The sequence below is a fragment of the Lactuca virosa genome, chromosome 1 (assembly GCF_052849685.1).
Source record: "Lactuca virosa cultivar CGN04683 chromosome 1, Lactuca_virosa_CGN04683_v6, whole genome shotgun sequence".
Classification (NCBI taxonomy): Eukaryota; Viridiplantae; Streptophyta; class Magnoliopsida; order Asterales; family Asteraceae; genus Lactuca; species Lactuca virosa.
The window spans coordinates 76188910-76209918 of NC_136426.1; the positions used below are offsets into that span (position 1 = coordinate 76188910).

General features: G+C 32.2%; 2 protein-coding genes across 3 annotated transcripts; one reads left to right on the forward strand and one right to left on the reverse strand.

Annotated features, from left to right (window-relative positions):
• Positions 1-2233: 2233 nt before the first annotated feature.
• On the forward strand, positions 2234-4350 carry LOC145147396 (desiccation-related protein PCC13-62-like). The gene is made up of 3 exons (XM_079075070.1): positions 2234-2672; positions 2930-3155; positions 3854-4350. The coding sequence occupies exons 1-3, from the start codon at positions 2353-2355 to the stop codon at positions 4235-4237; spliced, it is 930 nt and encodes a 309-aa protein (XP_078931196.1). The 5' UTR covers positions 2234-2352; the 3' UTR covers positions 4238-4350.
• Positions 4351-5483: 1133 nt separating this feature from the next.
• LOC145147370 (protein REDUCED WALL ACETYLATION 2-like) lies at positions 5484-9706 on the reverse strand. Of its 2 annotated transcripts, none has more exons than XM_079075069.1 (16): positions 9425-9706; positions 8660-8751; positions 8434-8571; positions 8291-8347; positions 8121-8193; positions 7888-8046; positions 7646-7795; positions 7309-7564; positions 7089-7204; positions 6915-7001; positions 6717-6805; positions 6560-6622; positions 6426-6482; positions 6251-6347; positions 6014-6172; positions 5484-5943 (listed from the first exon to the last, which is right to left on the reverse strand). In XM_079075069.1, the coding sequence occupies exons 1-16, from the start codon at positions 9455-9457 to the stop codon at positions 5938-5940; spliced, it is 1632 nt and encodes a 543-aa protein (XP_078931195.1). In that variant the 5' UTR covers positions 9458-9706; the 3' UTR covers positions 5484-5937. The 2 variants fall into 2 exon arrangements, with proteins under 2 accessions (XP_078931195.1, XP_078931194.1); XM_079075068.1 differs by having other exon boundaries at positions 8434-8577.
• Positions 9707-21009: the final 11303 nt, after the last annotated feature.

Below are 21009 nucleotides of genomic sequence, written 5' to 3' on the forward strand. Positions count from 1 at the left end.
TTTTTTTAGGTAAGACAGGGACCAAGCGCGTAACAAAAACAAAGAGTAGGGACCTTCCGAGTTAAAAAAATAACTTAGGGACCAAACGCGCAAATTACCCTAAACCATAGGGACCATTCATGTAATTTACTCTAGAAAGATTGTCTTACCCCTTTTGTGACAATAATTTGTCGATTATTTTCAAGTCAGGGAAATCAAATTACATCATAAAAGAACCGACAACATTCTGGATTTGATTCTTCATACTTTAAAAGAACCAAAATCAATCGATTTATCTACCATAGTTGTGGATTTTTATTTTCTTCTTCATATTATTGGTCTCCATTTCTGATACTTTTAGTCTCGAGTAAATTTAAATTTTTATATTTAATATCTTAAACAATAAAATTCTATAAAACGACGATGTGTTTTTTTTCCATGTCAAATCTAGAGTTTTTTTTTATACCAAAGTAGTGTATTTTAAAAAGATATTTACCAAAATGCTATGGTTTTAAAAATATTTACCATTTAGGTTAAATTTTATACCAAATCAAAATTAGAAAGTAAAATAAAAAAGAAAAGAAATTGACTTATCAAGGTAATTAGTTTTTCAGTTTGTTCACATCTGAGTAACTTTTTTTTGTACACATCTAGGTAACGAATTTTTTAGAAGTGTTCATATATGACAATTATGACCGGATGTAACTTACTACAGCCGGTCATAATTGTCATATGTGAATACTTCCAAAAAAATCGTTATCTAGACATGTAAAAAAAATTACCCAGATATAAACAAAACGAAAAAAAAATGTTTTCATGACTTAGATATAATGAAATTGTTTTCATTACTCCAACGTATCTTTTTATCATGAACGGTTGATAGTAAGCCTATTTGGTTGCTTTTAACTCATACTTGATGATTGTATCATTAACTTTTCATGCTTACTTATTTTGTTTTTCTTTACTTGTTCTTGCAACAACAACAACAACAACAACAAAAATAATAATAATAACTTAGGGACCAAACGCGCAAATTACTCTAAACCATAGGGACCATTCGTATAATTTACTCTAGAAAGATTGTCTTACCCCCTTTTGTGACAATAATTTGTCAGATTATTTTCAAGTCAGGGAAATCAAATTACATCATAAGAGAACCGACAACATTCTGGATTTGATTCCTCATACTTTAAAAGAACCAAAATCAATCGATTTATCTACCATAGTTGTGGATTTTTATATTCTTCTTCATATTATTGGTCTCCATTTCTGATACTTTTAGTCTCGAGTAAATTTAAATTTTTATATTTAATATCTTAAACAATAAAATTCTATAAAACGACGATGTGTTTTTTTTCCATGTCAAATCTAGAGTTTTTTTTATACCAAAGTAGTGTATTTTAAAAAGATATTTACCAAAATGCTATGATTTTAAAAATATTTACCATTTAGGTTAAATTTTATACCAAATCAAAATTAGAAAGTAAAATAAAAAAGATTAGAAATTGACTTATCAAGGTAATTAGTTTTTCAGTTTGTTCACATCTGAGTAACTTTTTTTTGTGCACATCTAGGTAACGAATTTTTTAGAAGTGTTCATATATGACAATTATGACCGGATGTAACTTGCTACAGCCGGTCATAATGGTCATATATGAATACTTCCAAAAAATTCGTTATCTAGACGTGTAAAAAAAATTACCTAGATATAAACAAAAAGAAAAAAAAAATTTCATGACTTAGATATAATGAAATTGTTTTCATTACTCCAACGTATCTTTTTATCATGAACGGTTGATAGTAAGCCTATTTGGTTGCTTTTAACTCATACTTGATGATTGTATCATTAACTTTTCATGCTTACTTATTTTGTTTTTCCTTTCCAACAAATCAGTGTTCATGCAACAATAGAAACAACAACAACAACAAAAAATAAAAAAATAAAAAAAAATTATACGAATAAACAGTTAAGTACATACTTCCAAAGAATATTTTGGTACTTGTATTTTATTTACTAAAATCGTTAACAAGTTTATATAATGACCTATTTTTTTATTTTTATTTTTTTTAATTTATCTCCGCTCTTCATTTTCATGAATCCTATAAAATTCTACAAAATTATGTCAAATAAATATTCTGTCTTAACTAAAAAGCTATTCAAACTTATATATTTGATTAATTTCGACTATTTATATTGAAAAAACAACATCAAATCCTCCAAGGCTTCCATCGAGTGTTGAATTGCATGTCCATGTTTTATGGCATCACGTCTAACAAATTACTTCAACACCTAGAAAGAAAAAAAAGTCATGAAAACATGATTGCTAAATTTAAGAAAGATCAATAATAAAAAACAAAATTGATCATTAATTCATGGCACCACCACCCTCAGCCACAATTGGCCAAATGATAACTAGTGTATTCCTTCTCCTCCTCCTCCTTGCTCCGGTAACCCAAAATGCAAAATCCATGTTGCCTAGAACAGATAGAGAACTTTTAGAGTTTTCTTTAAATTTGGAATATTTGGAGGCTGAGTTCTTCTTACATGGATCTATGGGTAGGGGATTGGATCATATCCAATCGGGTCTTGCAGATGGTGGACCACGACCCATCGGTGCAAGGATCGCTAATCTTAGTCCTATGGTTAGAAATATAATCATGCAATTCGCGTATCAAGAAGTTGGTCACATCAGGTCTTCTCACACACTCTCTAAGTTCTAATCTACACAAATTATATTAGTGTCTCATACCGGACTTGAACTCTTCATCATTTGGGATGAGAGGAACCATATCAACACCAGATATTTGTGATATTGGATAATTAACATAGCAAAATGAGCAAGACGATAATTGTAAAAATTGATACATTTTTTTTTACTATAATATTTGTGATATTTTCAATTTTTTTAATTTAAACTTTTTTTTTTCTAAAATATATGTGCATATACAGGGCCATTAAAAGCACAGTACCTGGATTTTCAAGACCACTGTTGGATTTAAGTGTAAAATCATTTGCAAAAGTAATAAACAAAGCATTTGGAAGACACTTATTCCCACCTTTCAATCCTTATGCCAATGATCTCAACTATGTGCTTGCCTCATACATCATTCCTTACGTTGGTCTCACCGGTTATGTCGGAGCAAATCCAATACTAAAAAGCAATACTTCAAGAAAGGTGTATTATTTAATGTCTCGTATATTTATATTATGTCTTTTAAAATAGCATATGGATATATCATATATTATGGGGGTGTTTGAGATTGTTAAATCAAAACTCATGTTTTCTTTTTTCCATCAAAACTCATGTTTTCCTTTTTTTTTTTTTTAACTAACTAGGTGGTTATGGGTTTAATCCATGTCGGAGAAAGAAAAAATTTATTTGTCGTTCCAAAAAAAATGGTGTTTTAAAAAAATATTTGAATTAACATATAAAGTACTAGAATTTAATAAGCTGATAAATTGTTTTTAATATTTAAAAAATTATTATTTTACATGTAAAATGACAAAAAAGATACTCATATTTTTTAGGGGTAAAATGGAGGTAAAAGCATAAACTAGTTTCCATGTATGAAAAGTACTTTCAGATAATAAGTTATAAGTATTTCAAATAAATTAGAAGAATACAACTCATCAAACACCAATTATTTAATTCAATAAACATTTTTTATGTTATTACATAAAAAACACCCAAAAATGCTTATAAGAGATACCAAAACACAGATATACTATAAGATCTTAAACTAGCAATATTAGACACCCTCTATCTATGCCATATGTAACTGCACATTCTAATAAAATGTATTACATGTTATTTATCAACCAAATAGTTTTATATATAACACAAGTTTTATAAATATGCTAAATTGTTACCAGCTTGTAGCCGGTCTTTTAGGAGTAGAATCAGGTCAAGATGCAGTTATTAGAACTCTTCTTTACGAACGAGCAACACTAATAGTGGTACCATATGGTATTACAGTAGCAGAATTTACTCATAAAATCTCAAAGCTACGCAACAAGTTAGGGCGTGCTGGCCTAAAAGATGAAGGGCTTGTTGTCCCTACATACCTACTCGGTAGAGGGGTGCTAACTGGAAATGTTTTAGCTGGCAATACAAATTCACTTTCATTTGGCCGAACACCAAAAGAAATACTTCGTATTGTGTATGGAAGTGGAAAAGAACAAGTTCCCGGAGGATTTTTCCCAAAAGGTGGTAACGGGTCAATCGCTAAAAGTTACTTAAAGAAAAAAAAAAGTTAGATAATTTGCCTTCTCTTGTTTAATGTTTGTAATGGAACATAAAATATCATTATATATATCCTAGTGAAAAATCTAGACAATTGGTTTTTGATAATGGTATTATATTACTTTAATCGCTTGTTAAAGTGACAACAAGTTTTCGTTGAATGCCAGTGCAATTGCAAGAATTCCTTTTATGAAAAGTTAATAATTTTATTACAATATATAAATAATATATCCACTTTACAAATCAAAATGAAAAGTGAAAACACATCCATTAAACATGTAAAACATCAAAAAGATGAAGTCGAATTGATTCTCTTTGACAGTTGTTCCATGTCTCAACCTAGCCTCCAAGAGTCTATTTCATAGCTTCATTACTAAAGTCTCCAGTCTCCTCTCAGTCGGTATATCTTCACAGTAATTAAGATAATTTTAAAAAGTTTCATTAGCTATATAAAAAAAACATAAAATATAATAATGCGTGTATTGTTGCATCCTGGATGTTAATATCTTATATATATATATATATCGTAAAAGTGACAATTTCCAATTTTGGAAGACAGTGAAATTGCAACAAATTCATCATGAAAAATCAGTTCCAATATAAGAAATTATAAAGTTGATTTAGGTCCATATAATTCTTTTGTATTGTATCTCTAAATGGCATTCTAATTTTTAAATCTATGATAAATGATCAAATAGTCGTAATGCAGGCCCATTTTACGCATTTTCTCACTCCACTCATTATTTACACGTTCCATTGGGCCAATGTTATGTCTCCTAAGTCCTAAAGCATAATGTTATTTGGTCTTTTGGTGTTTGTTATAAATTATCAAATCATTGCAACTTTTAACTTTTTACCAACTTCTCAATTTACCATTGTCGACGTACTTAGCCATAAACTAAAGAGGTTATTTCTTTTCTTCTTTTCATCAGATACAATGACTGAATGAGTAAGTAATAACGATATCAATAGGGATAAAATGTTGTATATATAAGGTATGTTTCGTTTGAATGTGATGAAATGATCCGTACATTCCAAAATAATTCACAATATTTTAATGGGAGAATCATTGGGAGGGAAAAAAACAAATAGTTAAATGCTTAATGTTTTTCTACATTAATCAGGTTTCTTGGCTAAACTCGTTAAGTCGTTATGTCCATATTAAATAAAAGAGAAACAGCTATATATAATTGTCCAGTTCTTTAAGTAAAAAAAAAAATAGTAATCAGGTAGAATATACACTTTGGTCCCTTGAGCAAGTGAAAAAGACAGAGACCCCTGAACTCGATCTCGATCGAACACTCGATACAGAAGTCATATATGATCTCACATATTGAAGTATCAAAGTTTTACTAAATGTTATTGTAACAAAGTTATATATATATATATATATATATATATATATATATATATATATATATATATATATATATATATATATAAAGGATAAAAACCGTTGACTGCTATAACGACTTGTACCTCTAGCACTAAAACTTGAACCTCAACACACAAGCGATACTTACTAACAGATCAAATTTGTTACTCACTTACCATTATAATGAACATTGAAGAAACTTGAGTATACAACCTCCAATTGGATATCCAACTCATCCCATTTCACCTATACAATAGTAGGCCCCCCTTCTCTCTCTTAAAAATACCAAAATCTTCACACTAGCTAAGTGCACTCGCATCATATACATCTCAAAAACTTTCACCCCTGTCAATAAAAAACAATCAATATTTAGTAAGAAAATAAACGATTTCAAATAACAATTAATTTTTTTTACCATGACTTGAGGCAACTTGAGGAGTATGAAAGATAAAGTGTAGACGAGAGTTGATATGACTATTCCTGTGATGACATTGTACGTGAGTCGTTTATCATCTTTACTTGGCACAAATGCAATCTTCAAAGTATTTGTCAGTTCAAACAGCCTGTATGAAACCTGAAAATTTTCACCATAAATAAATAACTCACTCAAATTTCTTTTACATTTTTTATTTTTTATTTTTTAATTATTTACCGCAACGTAGATGGAAGTTGTAAGCATAAAATTCAACATCGGGTAGTCTGGAATCAAAGCCAGCAACAACTTAGGCTGGCCATCTGGCACCCCGGATCTGCATCCAAAGTAATTTATAACAAAAATTATATATATATTTTTTATATATATTAAATTAATTTACCAGTTGACATACCTTAGCCATATGTGAATCTGAGAGATGTAGGTCTCCAAAGTGATTTTTCCCAGCCATCTAATAAATATAAATAATTAAATTAAATTTTTATATCGACAAAAAAAAATTATGGGAGTTTAAAAATCAGAACTTACGCGAAAAGGGTCAGAGTGTAACTACGGAAACATTGGGTGACGTTTCGTAGACTTATATACACACTATCAGAAAAAAGAAAAAAAAAATCATAATATAAAAAGAAAAGTTAGAAACAATATTTAAAATATCGGAATACAAAGAGTATACTATACATACGTAATGGGGATCCACGAAGTGTAAGGATGGTACTTATTGTAGGTAAGTTTAGGAAGTTTGTATACATACTCGAGCCACAGATACCCAATCTATAAAAATATCAAATTTCAGAATCTTGAATTGAAAAAAAAAAAAAAACACACACACACACACACAGAGTGGGAAAATAGATTTTTGTACATTAAAAAAAATACATACCGTTACGGAGATTATGATAACCAATGTCTTGATTGATATTCTACGTTTAATTTCTGCTTCTTCCAATTTCTCCATCCACCTCTCAACCTAAGTCCAACAAACCATAGTAACAGTTTAGCAGAGTACTAAAATTAAAAACATGTCATTCTAAGTTCCAAAGACATTGGAACTTACTGTTGGGTGATAATACGCATAAATCATTCCAATAATCCAAATGTAGCGATCAAGGCCTGATCGAAAATGCCATTCATGCATAACAGGGAGGTTTGGCTTTGCAGGATCCGTGTATCCTGATAAAAAATATATATATATTTATGTCTATATTAAAAAAACAAAAAAAAAATTTGCCCAATGTAAAAAGATGAAAAAAAAAAGTAAAAGAAAAGGTGCATACCAACAAGAAAAGTGAAAGGAGCCCATAAAAATTCAAAAACTCCAGGTACTTCCCATATCAGAATAACAGTCAAAAAGCAAGCACCAAATTTAGCAGCAATGACAGTGTTATTGTCATTATATTTGTTAAAAATTCCAAGGGCACCATAAACCATAAGGGTAAAAAGGGTATGCATGGGACATATGTAGTATAGCATATAGCTGTTGTTCAGAACAACACAACAAAACATCACTAGAAAGTTGAGTCGCCACATCATCTGTCAAAGAATATCAAGCTCTTAGAAATTAGAATCTTTCATATTGTCATAAAAAAGTTGATTTTGTCATTAAATTAATACCTGAGCAAATCTTGCAAGGCTAAAATCTTTGCGAATGTAATAATAAGAGAAGTTTCCAAATCCAGTCATCCAGACATATGCAGCAATGAACATTCGTATGGCATTGTAGAATTCTGTTGCTGCGAAGTAATGGTACATTAGAAACAATACCTGTGGTTAAAACATTTAAAAGTTAGATACCAAAAAATTATATGATATGAGTAAATTTTTTGAAAGGTGAGGTGACTTTTCAGTTTTCATACCTGCATCCAACCTTTCCATTCTTCGGTTTGATGTCTGTTGAGATAAAGTATGGCTTTCCCAGAGAATGGTGACTTATCATGATGAATCTTGAATGATGTAATTGCTGATACTATGATAAGAAGGAAGTATAGAAACAAGAAAAGATCCCTATTGTAACTCTGCAACAACAAGAAAACTAGAAATTAGTTTGATATGAAGTAACATTAACATGACCTAAGATAGGAGATAAAACCTTTGTGGAATCACCAAAGAAGTTTGTCCGATCACATAAGTAGAAGTAGAACAATATGAGTCCAAACTCTGAACTGTAGAAACAGAACAGGAAGAGCATAAAAAATCATTAACTTTGTGATATAAATTTAAAAAATTGAAACTTTAGAAGTTTAGATTGAAGTCACATACATAGCTCTCAATGTCAAACGATTCTCAAGCAAGAAGGACTCATCCATTGTAAATAGCCTGGTAAAGATAATTGTATAAGTATGATACAAATCCATAATAAAGTTATATTTATAAGAAAAATAACAAATGGAGAACATGGAAACCTGACAACAGGAGATGTAATAGATGAACTATGGCTTCTAGGAGAAGCCGACTGGAGACCTCCTCCTTCCAGTAAAACAGCTCTATCATCTTCTTTTACAGTGTTATTATCCAACTCAACCAAGTTTATATCAGAATCCCTGCCACTGAAAATTAGTTATTAAATAAAGAAAACTATATGCAATGTTCAAAACTTCAAATACATATAACTTTTAAGTTTTAACTCACGTTTTTAAGGATGCTGCAGTTTTCTTGTACTCCAGGAACTCTGAATATAACCAAGCTACACAAATTGGGATGATTCCAAGTAAAAATGACACCTGAAATATGCAAAATGAGTATTCTTGTTCATAATAGAAGTAGTTGTCAATTGATCACAGTGGATAAATGGTTTACTCACAAATAAGTCAACTAACAAAGCAAAACAATTTAATATTAACACTTGCAACTGACATTCTCAAGAACTGGTAAAAGTGTCAAAGAACATGGTTCTCACTTGACACTTGACTCAAGCAAATGACATTAGCAATAAAAATGTTAATATACTCTGCACCTTCTTTAGCACTACCAAGTTTAAAATCATCAACGATATAAACCCTAAATCCACATTGCATCAATTTCAAACAATCGACAAGCCATGATCAAAACTTGAGTTAATATTGTATCCATCAAAAAGTTATGGATCTTTGCAACGAGCGAATTCTTATACTACAATGAAGTCGTATCATTACTCAATTGACGATGTTATACTTTAATAAATGTAAGCACACACGGAATCAGTAGAAGTGTAGAACGAACGAAAACTTTCCTACTTCAAATTACAAAGGAAACCCCAATTTCACAATCATTTAAAGCTACTAATTTCCCTCAATTCAAAAGTGAACAAATCTTGAGGCAAATGTATCTACCTAAGCTACTGAAATGAAAAATACTGAAGTGAGAACAAGATCTGATAGAATAATGAATGTAATCGCGAGAACAAAAACCAGTTACCTGGCCAGGTGTTAAAGGGCCACTGACCACCATTTTTTCGGCAACAAATCGGAGTTCTTGAATTTCTATTTAAAGAATTGAAGGGTTATGAGCAATGCATGCCAAGTGTTTGCGTTTATTACTGAAACCAAGAAACCCACCGACACAAAAGTTTGGGTTCCTGGAGAGCAGATCTGATGGGAAAAGAGAAAAATTTTCCGCGGATCTGATGGAAAATCTTTGCTGAATCACAAGATGATATTATCGCTTTCAAAATAAGTATTCCTTTAATAGTATAAATTCCGTCATGTTCATACTTGCCGGTTATAAAATCTAAAATCATACATATTTTTAATGTTTAAAATTGAATATTTATATTATACTTTTTATGACGCGTCATAAGATAAAACTAGTGTCATACCCGTCCGATGGACGGTTGATAAATATATAAATATATTGATTTATCTTATTTTTATAGCATATTTCTTTCATTCGTTTCTATATTAGCTATGTACATGACAAATTTACCCAATTATCTTTCTATCTCTTGAAATAATATCTATAACTGTGTTGCATATATAACATAAAATAAAGAACACAATCAATTTAAGACTCAAAAACTAAAATATTATTTAATGTAGAGCTGAAAGTCAACATTTTCAACTTTTCGGTTAAAAAAAAACCACCTACAAGGACAAACCTAGTAAGATCATTTGGCGTATGGTACCCGAACAATAATGTATTTCGCCAAAAAAAAAAAAAAAAACATGAATGTACTATGTGATTCCATACATTTAAAATACTCAAACCATAACTATGTCTGAAAATTCTTATAAGGAAATATCATTCGGTTTACATCTTAAGTAATGGATTGTACATAATCTATTTTATGAAACTCTAAATTTAAACATGTCTGGGTAATTCCATTTACATCTTAAGTAAGCAATTTTAGCTTAGTGGATAATCTTTTGTTGGCAAGCATATTAATAAACTCCAAGATTTAAACACAAAATACATATACATAAAAAAAATTCAATTTGAAAGGCTTGCATTTAAATAAAAGAGTAAATTACAAATTCTATCAACAAATGACACCCACATATATGAAATCCTTCTAACTCCATTCTATGTTTCACAAAAATAATATCACTATACAAACGGACCAATACAATCATATCATTATACTCGTTATTCATTAAGTAACTTACAGCACCCTACACTCGACTCTCTGTTTTAGTGGGTCTTAGATGCTTCATGATTCTAATCCGTTTTATGTATATAGTCCCTTTGGTTCTTGATCTTTCCATATTGAACAGTCGCCTTGAAACATTCTAGAATAGTAACAACCATACATACTCATACTGACATCAGATTTCATCACAAATGAACTCCAATATTTCCCTATTCCTTACACCTGCATACATTGCTTAATCACCTTGCATGGGACATATATAAAATACCTAACTGTATCTCCTGTTATGGAGATAAACAAACAAATGTTTTAATTTATTCATCGGATTATGTATCTTGAAAGTGAAAGTTAATGGAAATGCATCAATTTGTTACATAAGTACTTGCCTAAAGCACCATCAATGAAATGGACCCGATGACTTCTACTTTCATATCTTGAATTTAACCCTAAGAAACAATGAACAAATTTTTTTTATACTTTCTCCTCCTTTTTTTCTTTTCTAGCTCTTCAAATGTTACATATTCAACATAAAAAAATAAGCATAAACAGAATTAGAAAATTTTAATACAAACCAACAAAAGATTAAAGACATATATAAAAAGCAACTTACATCTTTTTATTTGCCCAATGTTTGTTCTGTCACTTGTTTAACATATTCAGGATCATCACATTTCAATACATTGTCAAAAAGAGTTCCATATTTAACCTGTAGCCATGGTTAGCGAAAAATACCCTTAGCCTTAAAAAAAATCCAAAACCATCCCAAGGTTGTGTTTGTCTTCTTGGCTTAACACAGTAGGGGTGTTTTGTTCCCCCCATTAACCTGCATAAATTTCATTTAGTACAGATTCTGCAAATATATCTAACAAAATGCAGGTTTTGAGGTTACACATATTAAAACTTTAACTTGGATATGCCTCATGAGACCTTGTATTAAACACCACCCGTCAAATTTCCATCTTTTGAATTGAAATCCAAAGAGGGGAAAATATTTTTAAAAAGAAGCTTACATGCATGAATTTCCAATTTCTTTTGAACTTCATCACCTAATGAGTGGCCATTGATGACCTTTTTGTTACAGGATGTTGATGCAGGGGAATCCAGTAAGGTCATATTTGTCCAATATTTGTGAGATCAATACCACTACTGAATATTCATTAAAAAAAATTTGACACAAGGTATATGAAAACATTGAGTACATATACATAAAGCTTTGCATATCCATCAAATTCAGTAGAACAAAACTTTAATTCTCCAATAGATTCATGATATACATCAAAAAACTAAATCAACACAAATTTGTTATACGTACCATCTGGAATTTCAATATTTCAGCTACGGGTGTAAGTGGAATATGCATACCAATTCCTCTGAATGTGCTGGTCATCATTCTCCTTCGACAGGCCAATACCACTATTTTTCTTTTTATGTTCTCTTGAATCTTGATATATTTTCTTAGACCTGCAAATAAACATACAACATTAGTATTATATAATCCTACTTTCTCCAAGGAACTCAAATTATTGTATGAGTTTTTGACATGGTTGTGAGTTGAACACGGATCAAGGGATTACAATTGTTAGGGAGTTATTTGAAGCCAAGAAGTTGACACCAGATACAGAAAACAACAGAAGGTCTATGCATCTTACTCTCTCCATAGAACTCAAATTATTGTTTATATCCTATATATACCAACATACTTTCATTTATTTGTTTTTATGGCATCCTACTTTTATTTCTTTCTGTTACATCCTTATACTTTGAAAAATCTACAAAAAAAACAAAGTTCTAATATGGAAAAAAGTAAAAAGTGTGCAGTTTTTCAACACAAAACGCCTTAATAAGAAATAATTGCAAGTAAAATGTGTTGTAATACAGAGAAATAAAAGTGGGTTGTTATAATACTGAACTAACCTCAGGCTGATTTTGCATTCAAGCAAGCAAATCCTTGACTAAATAATCATTCGGGTCAACTCCTGGCAGCTTCAAAACCAATCCCCCCAAAACATCAACTTATCTCTCCATTTTTGTTATTATCTTTTTCTATTCACAAAAATTAAAAAAAAAATGTAATGATGATGAAATCAAAAAGGACAAATTGAAGCAAGAGTAAATGAGACAAATGACTGATCACAAAAATTTTAAAAATAAATGTAATGATGATGAAATCAACCCCTGGCCCTGATCCATCTTTCCACCTTGCTGAACATACAATTATAGAGCTGCAAATTAACCACATAACTTCAAAACTCACAAGATTCAAACCAAAATTGTAAAAATATCAAGAAATTAATATTCATAGTAAGAGTTACCAAGTGCCAAATCTTGATCATCAGCAACTGCCAGCTCAGGATCAAGATTTGGGTCAACACTAAAGTCAAAACCAAATACACCACCAGCTGCCGCTGCTGCAAATCCACTTACACCTTCTCCATTACCAGTAAAGATTGAAGTACAAACAGTAAAACATTCATCATCCTAATATATATATATATATATATATATATATATATATATATATATATATATAGAATAGTGTTTGAAAAGAAATAATAATAACAACCTTAAAAGAACATCAGAAAGAGAATTTGATCCAGCTAGGACATGAACAATGTGACTACTGTCATTGTTCTTCACTTTAAAACATCAGGCACTGTGTCATTACAAACTTACCTGAATATTTGATCTTATTTTTTGGAGAAGTTGTGAGAGCAAAGACTGGGTAGTCTGTCATACTTCAGTGGCAAGGGCCTGAATGACTGGTGATCTTAATGGAACATAATAGGAAAATAAAGAAAAATAAGAGTGGTAAGTTCACAACCCATTTAGATATTGCTATGAAATTGAGAGCTAATCACATGGACTTTAATTAGGATAAAAGAATCTTACTTCGGGTGCATTGTTGAAATCCAAAAATGCCCACCAGATTTTCTCAATTATATACATGGTTTATTCCTACAACAATTTCAGGCCTTAAAATAGTAGTCTATAGTTTTTATTTTAGCATGTGATCTCTAATGATAGGTCAAATACATGTGTCCATATGCTGAGGAATTTCAAGTAAGTCGAGCAAAGTACTATGATTTTCCAGCAGTGTTTGGTTCATCTTTCTCTTCTCCAAAATCTTTTCTATGAACTCGGAGCAGCCAAATGTTAGCTTTGGGATCTCTACAATCTGCACAAAAGAAATTCATTATGATTTTAATCTGATTCTTAATTTAACAGCAAACAAAGTATGTAAGTAGAAACAGCAATTATCAACATATAAATAAGCTTCTTGTATTGTATCGGGATAGCAAAACATAATTACCTTTTCTAAAAGGAAAATCCAGTCACAATACCAGAAACGATCTCTACATATTTATTATTGTATCAAAACTAATAACATGATAATAGAATTAGCAAGCACAAACCAATAGCAAAGATATTCTCATATTCATAAGCCAAATAGTTTAAGCCAAATAGATGATCAATAGATTAAACCATAAGAACAGATGATCAATAGATTAAACCATTCGAATATATTTAAAAATGAAATTTTATATTGTTAAATGAAAATTAATGAATATCAAAAGATAAGAACAGAGTAAAGTTTACCATTTACTTTTTTCTTGAAATCCTGCCTTGCTTGGATGCCATATCTACCAGCATAAACAGCAGCTGCAACAGCAAGTCGCTGCAATTGTAAGTCCTGTCATCAATGGAGTAGAATGGTAAATGAATCACAAGATATAGTTCATCCATTCTAGGGTAGATATATATACAAGGATAATATGAAATCGATGGAGCTAATTATGTTATGAGAGAGATTTGAGTAAATTACCTAGGGTGGGTGCTCTTTGTCGTCATCCATATGTTTGGTTGATTTCTCGTCCATAGGTAATCACACGAGCAATGAAAGGATTCAACTCAGAAGAAAAGGAAGAAGCAGATTTAGTATCTCTGATTTGGCTATTCGATGACCAGAACCTAGGTATGCCATCAAACAGAAATTGAATTCGGATATTAAAAACCTAGAAATTTGCAAACTTAAAAGATACTTAGGTGAATGATTTTTACCTTTGGGGAAGTAATTTCAGGCGATGTTAGCTCCATATGTGTTCAGATGACTGAAGCATTGGAGATGAGAATTGATGATCAAGAGAATAAGAAATCATAAGTGCCATTTCCAGTCGTCAGACTCCGTTAAATGGCGGATTTACATACCTTTCCATCGATGATTTGACGATGACACCTAAACACAAATTCGTATTTCATCTAGAGGAGGAATCGATTGAATATTTATGAAGGTGCAACCGGTCTCTGGTTCTCTTTCCTATCTATTTATACAACTTGGGGATGAGGAACCGTTCATAGGAACGTGGTAGAGAAACCGATTGAAGATGTGGGAGGAGACACCGACGATTGTGCAGAACGTGGGGAGAAGAAGCAACCGCCGATCGATGAACTGCAAACAACTGCCATATTTGAGTTTATGCAGCTCTGATTGAAAGTTGAAGGAGTTTTGAGGGCTGAGATTTTAAGGACGACGGTTAGACTCACCGTTGTCAATAGTATTTATAATTTAAAGATTAGAAAAACTGTGAGTCTTGGTCGTTCAAAATTAATCTCTTAAAAAGGTTCAACTCTCGTAGTCTCAGTTTCATGATAATTTTGTAATATACTTGATGTTTTTTTGTAGAGCATTCATGAAAAAAATAGATAAAAAAAAGTATTAAATGATCTTCACCTACAAAAAATATGTTGTCACATATATGTTTTTAGAAATGACCAAGATTTCAATTTCATAATTTCTTTTGTATTAAGCTGAAACATGTCATATCATGGTTTTACAATAGACGTGTTCGATATGGAGAGTTTGAGAGCATTTGAGAGCTTCTATCTTCTAGCGTTTGACAAAACGCTCAGTTTTGAACATAAAGTCTTGTTCGGCAATACAAGCATCTGGTATTTAATTTAAACAAAACGCTCCAAATTCAAATGCTACTTCACGTAGCGTTTAACAAAACGCTACAAGCTACAAGCTACCCGCTATCTGCTACAAGCTACCCACTACCAGCAAGTTTTGCCGAACACGCTCAATAACAAACTCTTCATCTCATCTCCATCTCAACTCCCCCATAGGATTGTAGTGTGATATCAATTTAGAAACAATGGGTAAGGAGTGGTGGAGAAGAAAGGAAAAAGAGATGTAGATGAGATAATGAGAAGATATAGAGAGATTTTTAGAGAGATGCAACACTTTTTAGTCGAGCTCCGCAGGAACAAGAAACTAGGGGTTGTATGCTCGTAGATGAGGTGGCGAATCATGGGGCTACCACATTCACATCCTATAGTCTTAATGTATTATAACACTTTTTCCAAAAATAATAAAAAAAATAAATGAAATAATGGCAATCGCAATCTCTCATTTTAACCGAGAAAAACAAATAAATGTAAGATTTGTTTATAACGTAAGTGTTATCTCTAATCTCTAATATATATTAAAACATAAACCTTATGACATCATCTTAAACCATCAGGGTCCTTCATTGCATTTCATCCATATCTTTTCCACCTTTAGATATTTTGCTGACATCACCATTCACTGCATTTAATTCAATAATTTTTAATATCTTCCAGTCATTTACCTTTTTGAAATGGAATATATTTAATTCCAATAAAGCATCCTAATTTTAAAACAAAATTTTTTGTCATTCTTTTTTAAACCTAATCTCATATACATGAATGGCTAATTGCGTGTTTAAATTGAATTTCTTCCATGGTAAAACTCTTTTACTTTTTGTCCACCAATTTTATAAAAGGTATCATATGTTTAAAATCAAGGAATCTAATAAATACAATTAAAACTCACGAAAAATAAATTCAATAAGACGGAAGTGCCCTAATTCAGTCTCTGTTCTTTCTCATTAGCACGCATGCACTCTTTTCTTCTCATTGACGCACACACACAAATCCTCCATCCCGATCTGCTGAAGCTTCCTTCCTCCCTGCCAATCGCATACCACTGTGTTTAAGTTTCAATTTTGATGAACAAAATCATAGTTTCTACTCTTGCTTTCATGATTCTTCCCTCTCTGCTGGGATTTTCATATCAACAAGTTATCATCATTACCGGTAAGTTTTTTGAACATCCCATAATCATCTTTGTGTTTCCTCCATCTGAAAAATTCGTCTTTACCAACAGATGCATCCTATGATCTCACATTGAATCGAAGATTCAATTGTTTGTTCGTCTTCTTTCTCCAACCCACTCCAAGTTAGGTTCCTCATCCCCTCTTTCAATGGAGGATTCATTTTCTTGAAAAAGAGCATCAAGAATCTCGATTTCAGCCCATTGCACAATTCCTCGCTAGGTAAGTCTCCTACACCATCAAACCGCCGTTCTGATTATTTCCTTATCTTTACACATCCAAACCATAAAAGTAAATTGGGAGAAATTTCAAGGAACGAAGGCAGAAAGATTTTGTTTGAATTCATGAGTAATTACCACCTCCTTTCATATTTCTTCAATTGGCTACCAATTCAAGTAAGCTTTATCAGTTAAGAGATATGCTTTTTATGTATATTTTCTTATTGTATGGTAATTCATAATCAATTGTTTAACATGATTTTTGATTGATTAGTTGTAGTTGAGATCGAGAATGTTGAAGAATCTAAGTGTCATGTTTTTTCATCATTGACATAGGTATATCCTGTGTCACACCCCCAAACCAAGGATGGCGGAAACGTCCGGGGGTGGGGGACTTCATGTAAAGTATCACAACAACGAGTATAATAGTGCTCAAAGTAAATACAACCATCATAAATATAATTGAAAAGGTTACACCATAGTATATGTTTACATGTTTCAAAATCAATTACATTATGATGACAAAATAACTGTTTGACGATTTAACGTCCCATCCTCAAATTGCTGATGTTTTCCTGTTTCACTGATTTCCTGAGAATACAAGTAGTTTTGAAAAAGTGTCAACAATTAAGTTGGTGAGTTCATAGGAGTTTTGTTTGAGAATGAAACCGTTTTCCTTGTAAAAGTGATAGAGTTTGATTTCCAGAAAATCCAATATTTTCTTTAGTAAGTGTGAAATGAATGCTTCTATGTTATGCGATAATGAACCCTAGAAAGAAACATAGATCCCTTCTATAATCACTTAGCGTATATAAGTTATATAAAATCTAATTTAAATAAACCGTTGAATATAATGGGTCTGCCCTAGGTCCACAACCAAACAAGGAACAGGAGATAAGGCGGGCTCACCAATTCTAAGTCGATTGTGACTAGATTCTTATATAACTCTAGCATATACACTTAGCAATTATAGATGAAGTCTAACAATTCTAGATGAAATATAGTCTTAACATCATAAAAACTATTTTGTGTGAACCTGGTACTTTGTATTTGTACCCCTTTTTGGTACGAAACCGGTACTTTGTATTTGTACCCCTTTTCGTATGAAAGCCTGATACTTTGTATTTGTACCCCTTTTTGTATAAAACCGGTACTTTGTATTTGTACCCCTTTTTGTCTAAAACCGGTACTTTGTATATGTACCCCTTTTCGTATGAAAACCTGGTACTTTGTATTTGTACCTATTTTTGTATAAGACCGGTACTTTGTATTTGTACCTCTTTTCGTATGAAAACCTTTTTGTAATGTAAATGAACATAAACTATACCTATTATAGCTTATCAAAATGTTTGTAATGTATATGCAATCTAACTATACCTATTATAGTTTAGTATGTTTGTTTGTGGTGTATAAGAACCCTTTTCTATGTAAGTCGAATGTATGGCAAAATATAACTATGTCTATCATTCTTGTTTTGTACTAATGGTAATGGTGGAGGATTCTTACACTTTAGTGAGTATTTTTCTGTTATATAATTATACCACATCAAGAAACGCATGTAAAATATGAAATCCTCAAAGATTAACACCTTGCTCAACAAGTTACAAAGTGTAATGAGAGTTATAAGCTGTTATCTAGATTTTTACATTTCTATACTGTTTTAGAAAAATTATAGAAAAATCATACGAAGTCGAAAACTGAATCCGTAAATTCTGAGAGTTCATAAAATGTGTCTAGTTTGTTCATAATTTTTATTATGATTTTTGGAAGCCTTTAACTTGTGTTAAAATGTTCATATTCACAGACTGGTCCGAAATTGTTTTTGAAATGATAGGCAGTTTTGTAAAAATCTCCATAAATCGTAGAAAAATCGTATGGTGATGTGCAAGTAGTCATTTTGAAGGTATGAACCTGAACTATTTGCATCTAATATAGTTTTGAAAACTAAAATGTTTAAGTTGACCAAAACAGTCCGTGAATGGAGTTGAACTTTTCTGATGAAGGCTGTTAAATGAGTTTAATTGTGTTCTTGGTGTTTTAACTTGTATTCCCCCCCCCCCCCCCCCTTAAAACTTAAGAAAAACATGAAAAGATAGGGGGGTATGAACTCACCTTGTGTGTTCTTAGTGGATGGATGTTGAAGAAAAGAAGTGTTCTACTCAAGAACACTAAGAAGATGCCTTGAAGGTTCGAAGATCTAACATGAATGTGATGATGTTTATGTAAGATATCTATGATTTGAGTAGAAAGAAGTGAAATAATCTTGTGGAGGATGATAATACTTACCAATAGTAGAAGAAAAGCTTGGAGAATGGTCTTGAATCTCGAAATCTAGAGAGAGAATTGAGAGAGAATGATGTTTGTCTTTTGGAGGAAAAATGAGAGAAATGAGAGGAAAGTGAGGAGAGATATGAGTTTTCAGCCTTTGACCAAGAGTGTGGCTGGTCAAATGGTGGGGAAAGTACTCTTGAATGACCAGGTATGGTGGAAGGACAAGGGTGGTTAATGGAGTGGGCATGGGGGTTGCTTGTGTCATACACTAAGGCAAAGTCAACACTCCACCCATAAATCTTACCTACTAGATTTTATTCTTAGGCAAGGATTTTCCCCAAAATATAATTAAAATATGAATATTTGGGGTTTATTATGTTAAAATACGAGTTTGGGTGAAAATCCCGCGTTAAAATCTCGAAAAACGGGCTCAAAACGCTAAAAATATTGAAAACCGGGCAAAAACTGCCAAATTCCGAAATTTGGGGCCGGAGGTTCGGTCCTAGTCCTTAGAACCGAAAGTGGGAGAAGAAACCGAGAGAAGGGTTCGGCTGCGCGGGTCGCCTCTCGGACCGAAGGTGAGGCTCGGTTGTGCATGGGAACAGAGAGGTCTCGCAGGCATGCTCATCAGAAGGGACCGAGGGTTAGGATCTCGGACCGAAGGTTAAGTCCTCGGACCGAAGGTCAGGTCCTCGGACCGAAGGTAAGAAGGGTAGAGCCGAAAGTCAGGTCTCGGTTCTGATTAGTCAGGGGACCGAAATAGACCGAGCACTCGGTCCATTTCGGTTGAGAGGTTTCGGTTCCTAAGAGGTTTCGGTTCCTGAGAGGGTTCGGCTCCTTAAGTCCGTTTTTCGCGTAGACTTCCGTTTTTGGGCTGTTTTCGTCAAATTCGAGGGGCGGGATGCCCCGAGTGATTATAAAAAGTTGAGAGAGATCTCGAGAGAGATTTGGGAGAGATTTGACATACTTGGAGAGATTTAGGAGAGATTTCACATTCTTGGAGAGATTTCTCATACAGAGAGAGATTTGGGAGAGATTTGACATTTTTGGAGAGATTTCTCATACAGAGAGAGATTTGGGAGAGATTTCACATACTTGGAGAGATTTGGGAGAGATTTGACATTCTTGGAGAGATTTCTCATACAGAGAGAGATTTGGGAGAGATTTCACATACTTGGAGAGATTTGACATTCTTGGAGAGATTTCTCATACAGAGAGAGATTTGGGAGAGATTTCACATACTTGGAGAGATTTGGGAGAGATTTGACATTCTTGGAGAGATTTCTCATACAGAGAGAGAGATTTGGGAGAGTTAGAGTGAAAGAGATTTGGAGAGACTTCTTTTGTGACCTTTTTGAGTGTTTGGCTTCGCAATGCAAGGTTCTTACACTCTGTTAAGCCTTGTTATGAGTGTTATACGCTCTCGAGGGGTATGGAATAATGTCCTATCGAGTAGATTCATCACTTACCCTGATTAGGGTTTAGAATTTCCGAACACGTGAAAACTCTAAGTGATACTTTATATTAAGATTGCGAGTAGGTACAATAAGAGTCATGATGGAAACCAAAATATACAAGGGTTAGCTGAGTTGACCGGTTTGACTTGTTGACTTTAGTTGACTTTGACTTGGCCAAGAATTGACGATTGTCACATCCTGTAAATCCCAACCCCAAAACCTAAGAAATCTCTATACATTTCAGAATTAAGATAATTACCATATAAAATTTAATAAATAACATTATACTTCACTTATGGAAATGATATTACATTACATTTATATCTCCTTAAAA

Coding starts and splice junctions, on each gene's coding strand:
- LOC145147396 (XM_079075070.1), top strand. CDS start 2,353: ATGGCACCACCACCCTCAGCCACAATTGGCCAAATGATAACTAGTGTA. Junction 2,673..2,929: donor CAAGAAGTTGGTCACATCAG/GTCTTCTCACAC, acceptor GTGCATATACAG/GGCCATTAAAAGCACAGTAC. Junction 3,156..3,853: donor AAAGCAATACTTCAAGAAAG/GTGTATTATTTA, acceptor AATTGTTACCAG/CTTGTAGCCGGTCTTTTAGG.
- LOC145147370 (XM_079075068.1), bottom strand. CDS start 9,457: ATGGTGGTCAGTGGCCCTTTAACACCTGGCCAG. Junction 7,565..7,645: donor GCCTTGCAAGATTTGCTCAG/GTATTAATTTAA, acceptor ATTCTTTGACAG/ATGATGTGGCGACTCAACTT. Junction 6,623..6,716: donor ACTTCGTGGATCCCCATTAC/GTATGTATAGTA, acceptor TTTTTCTGATAG/TGTGTATATAAGTCTACGAA.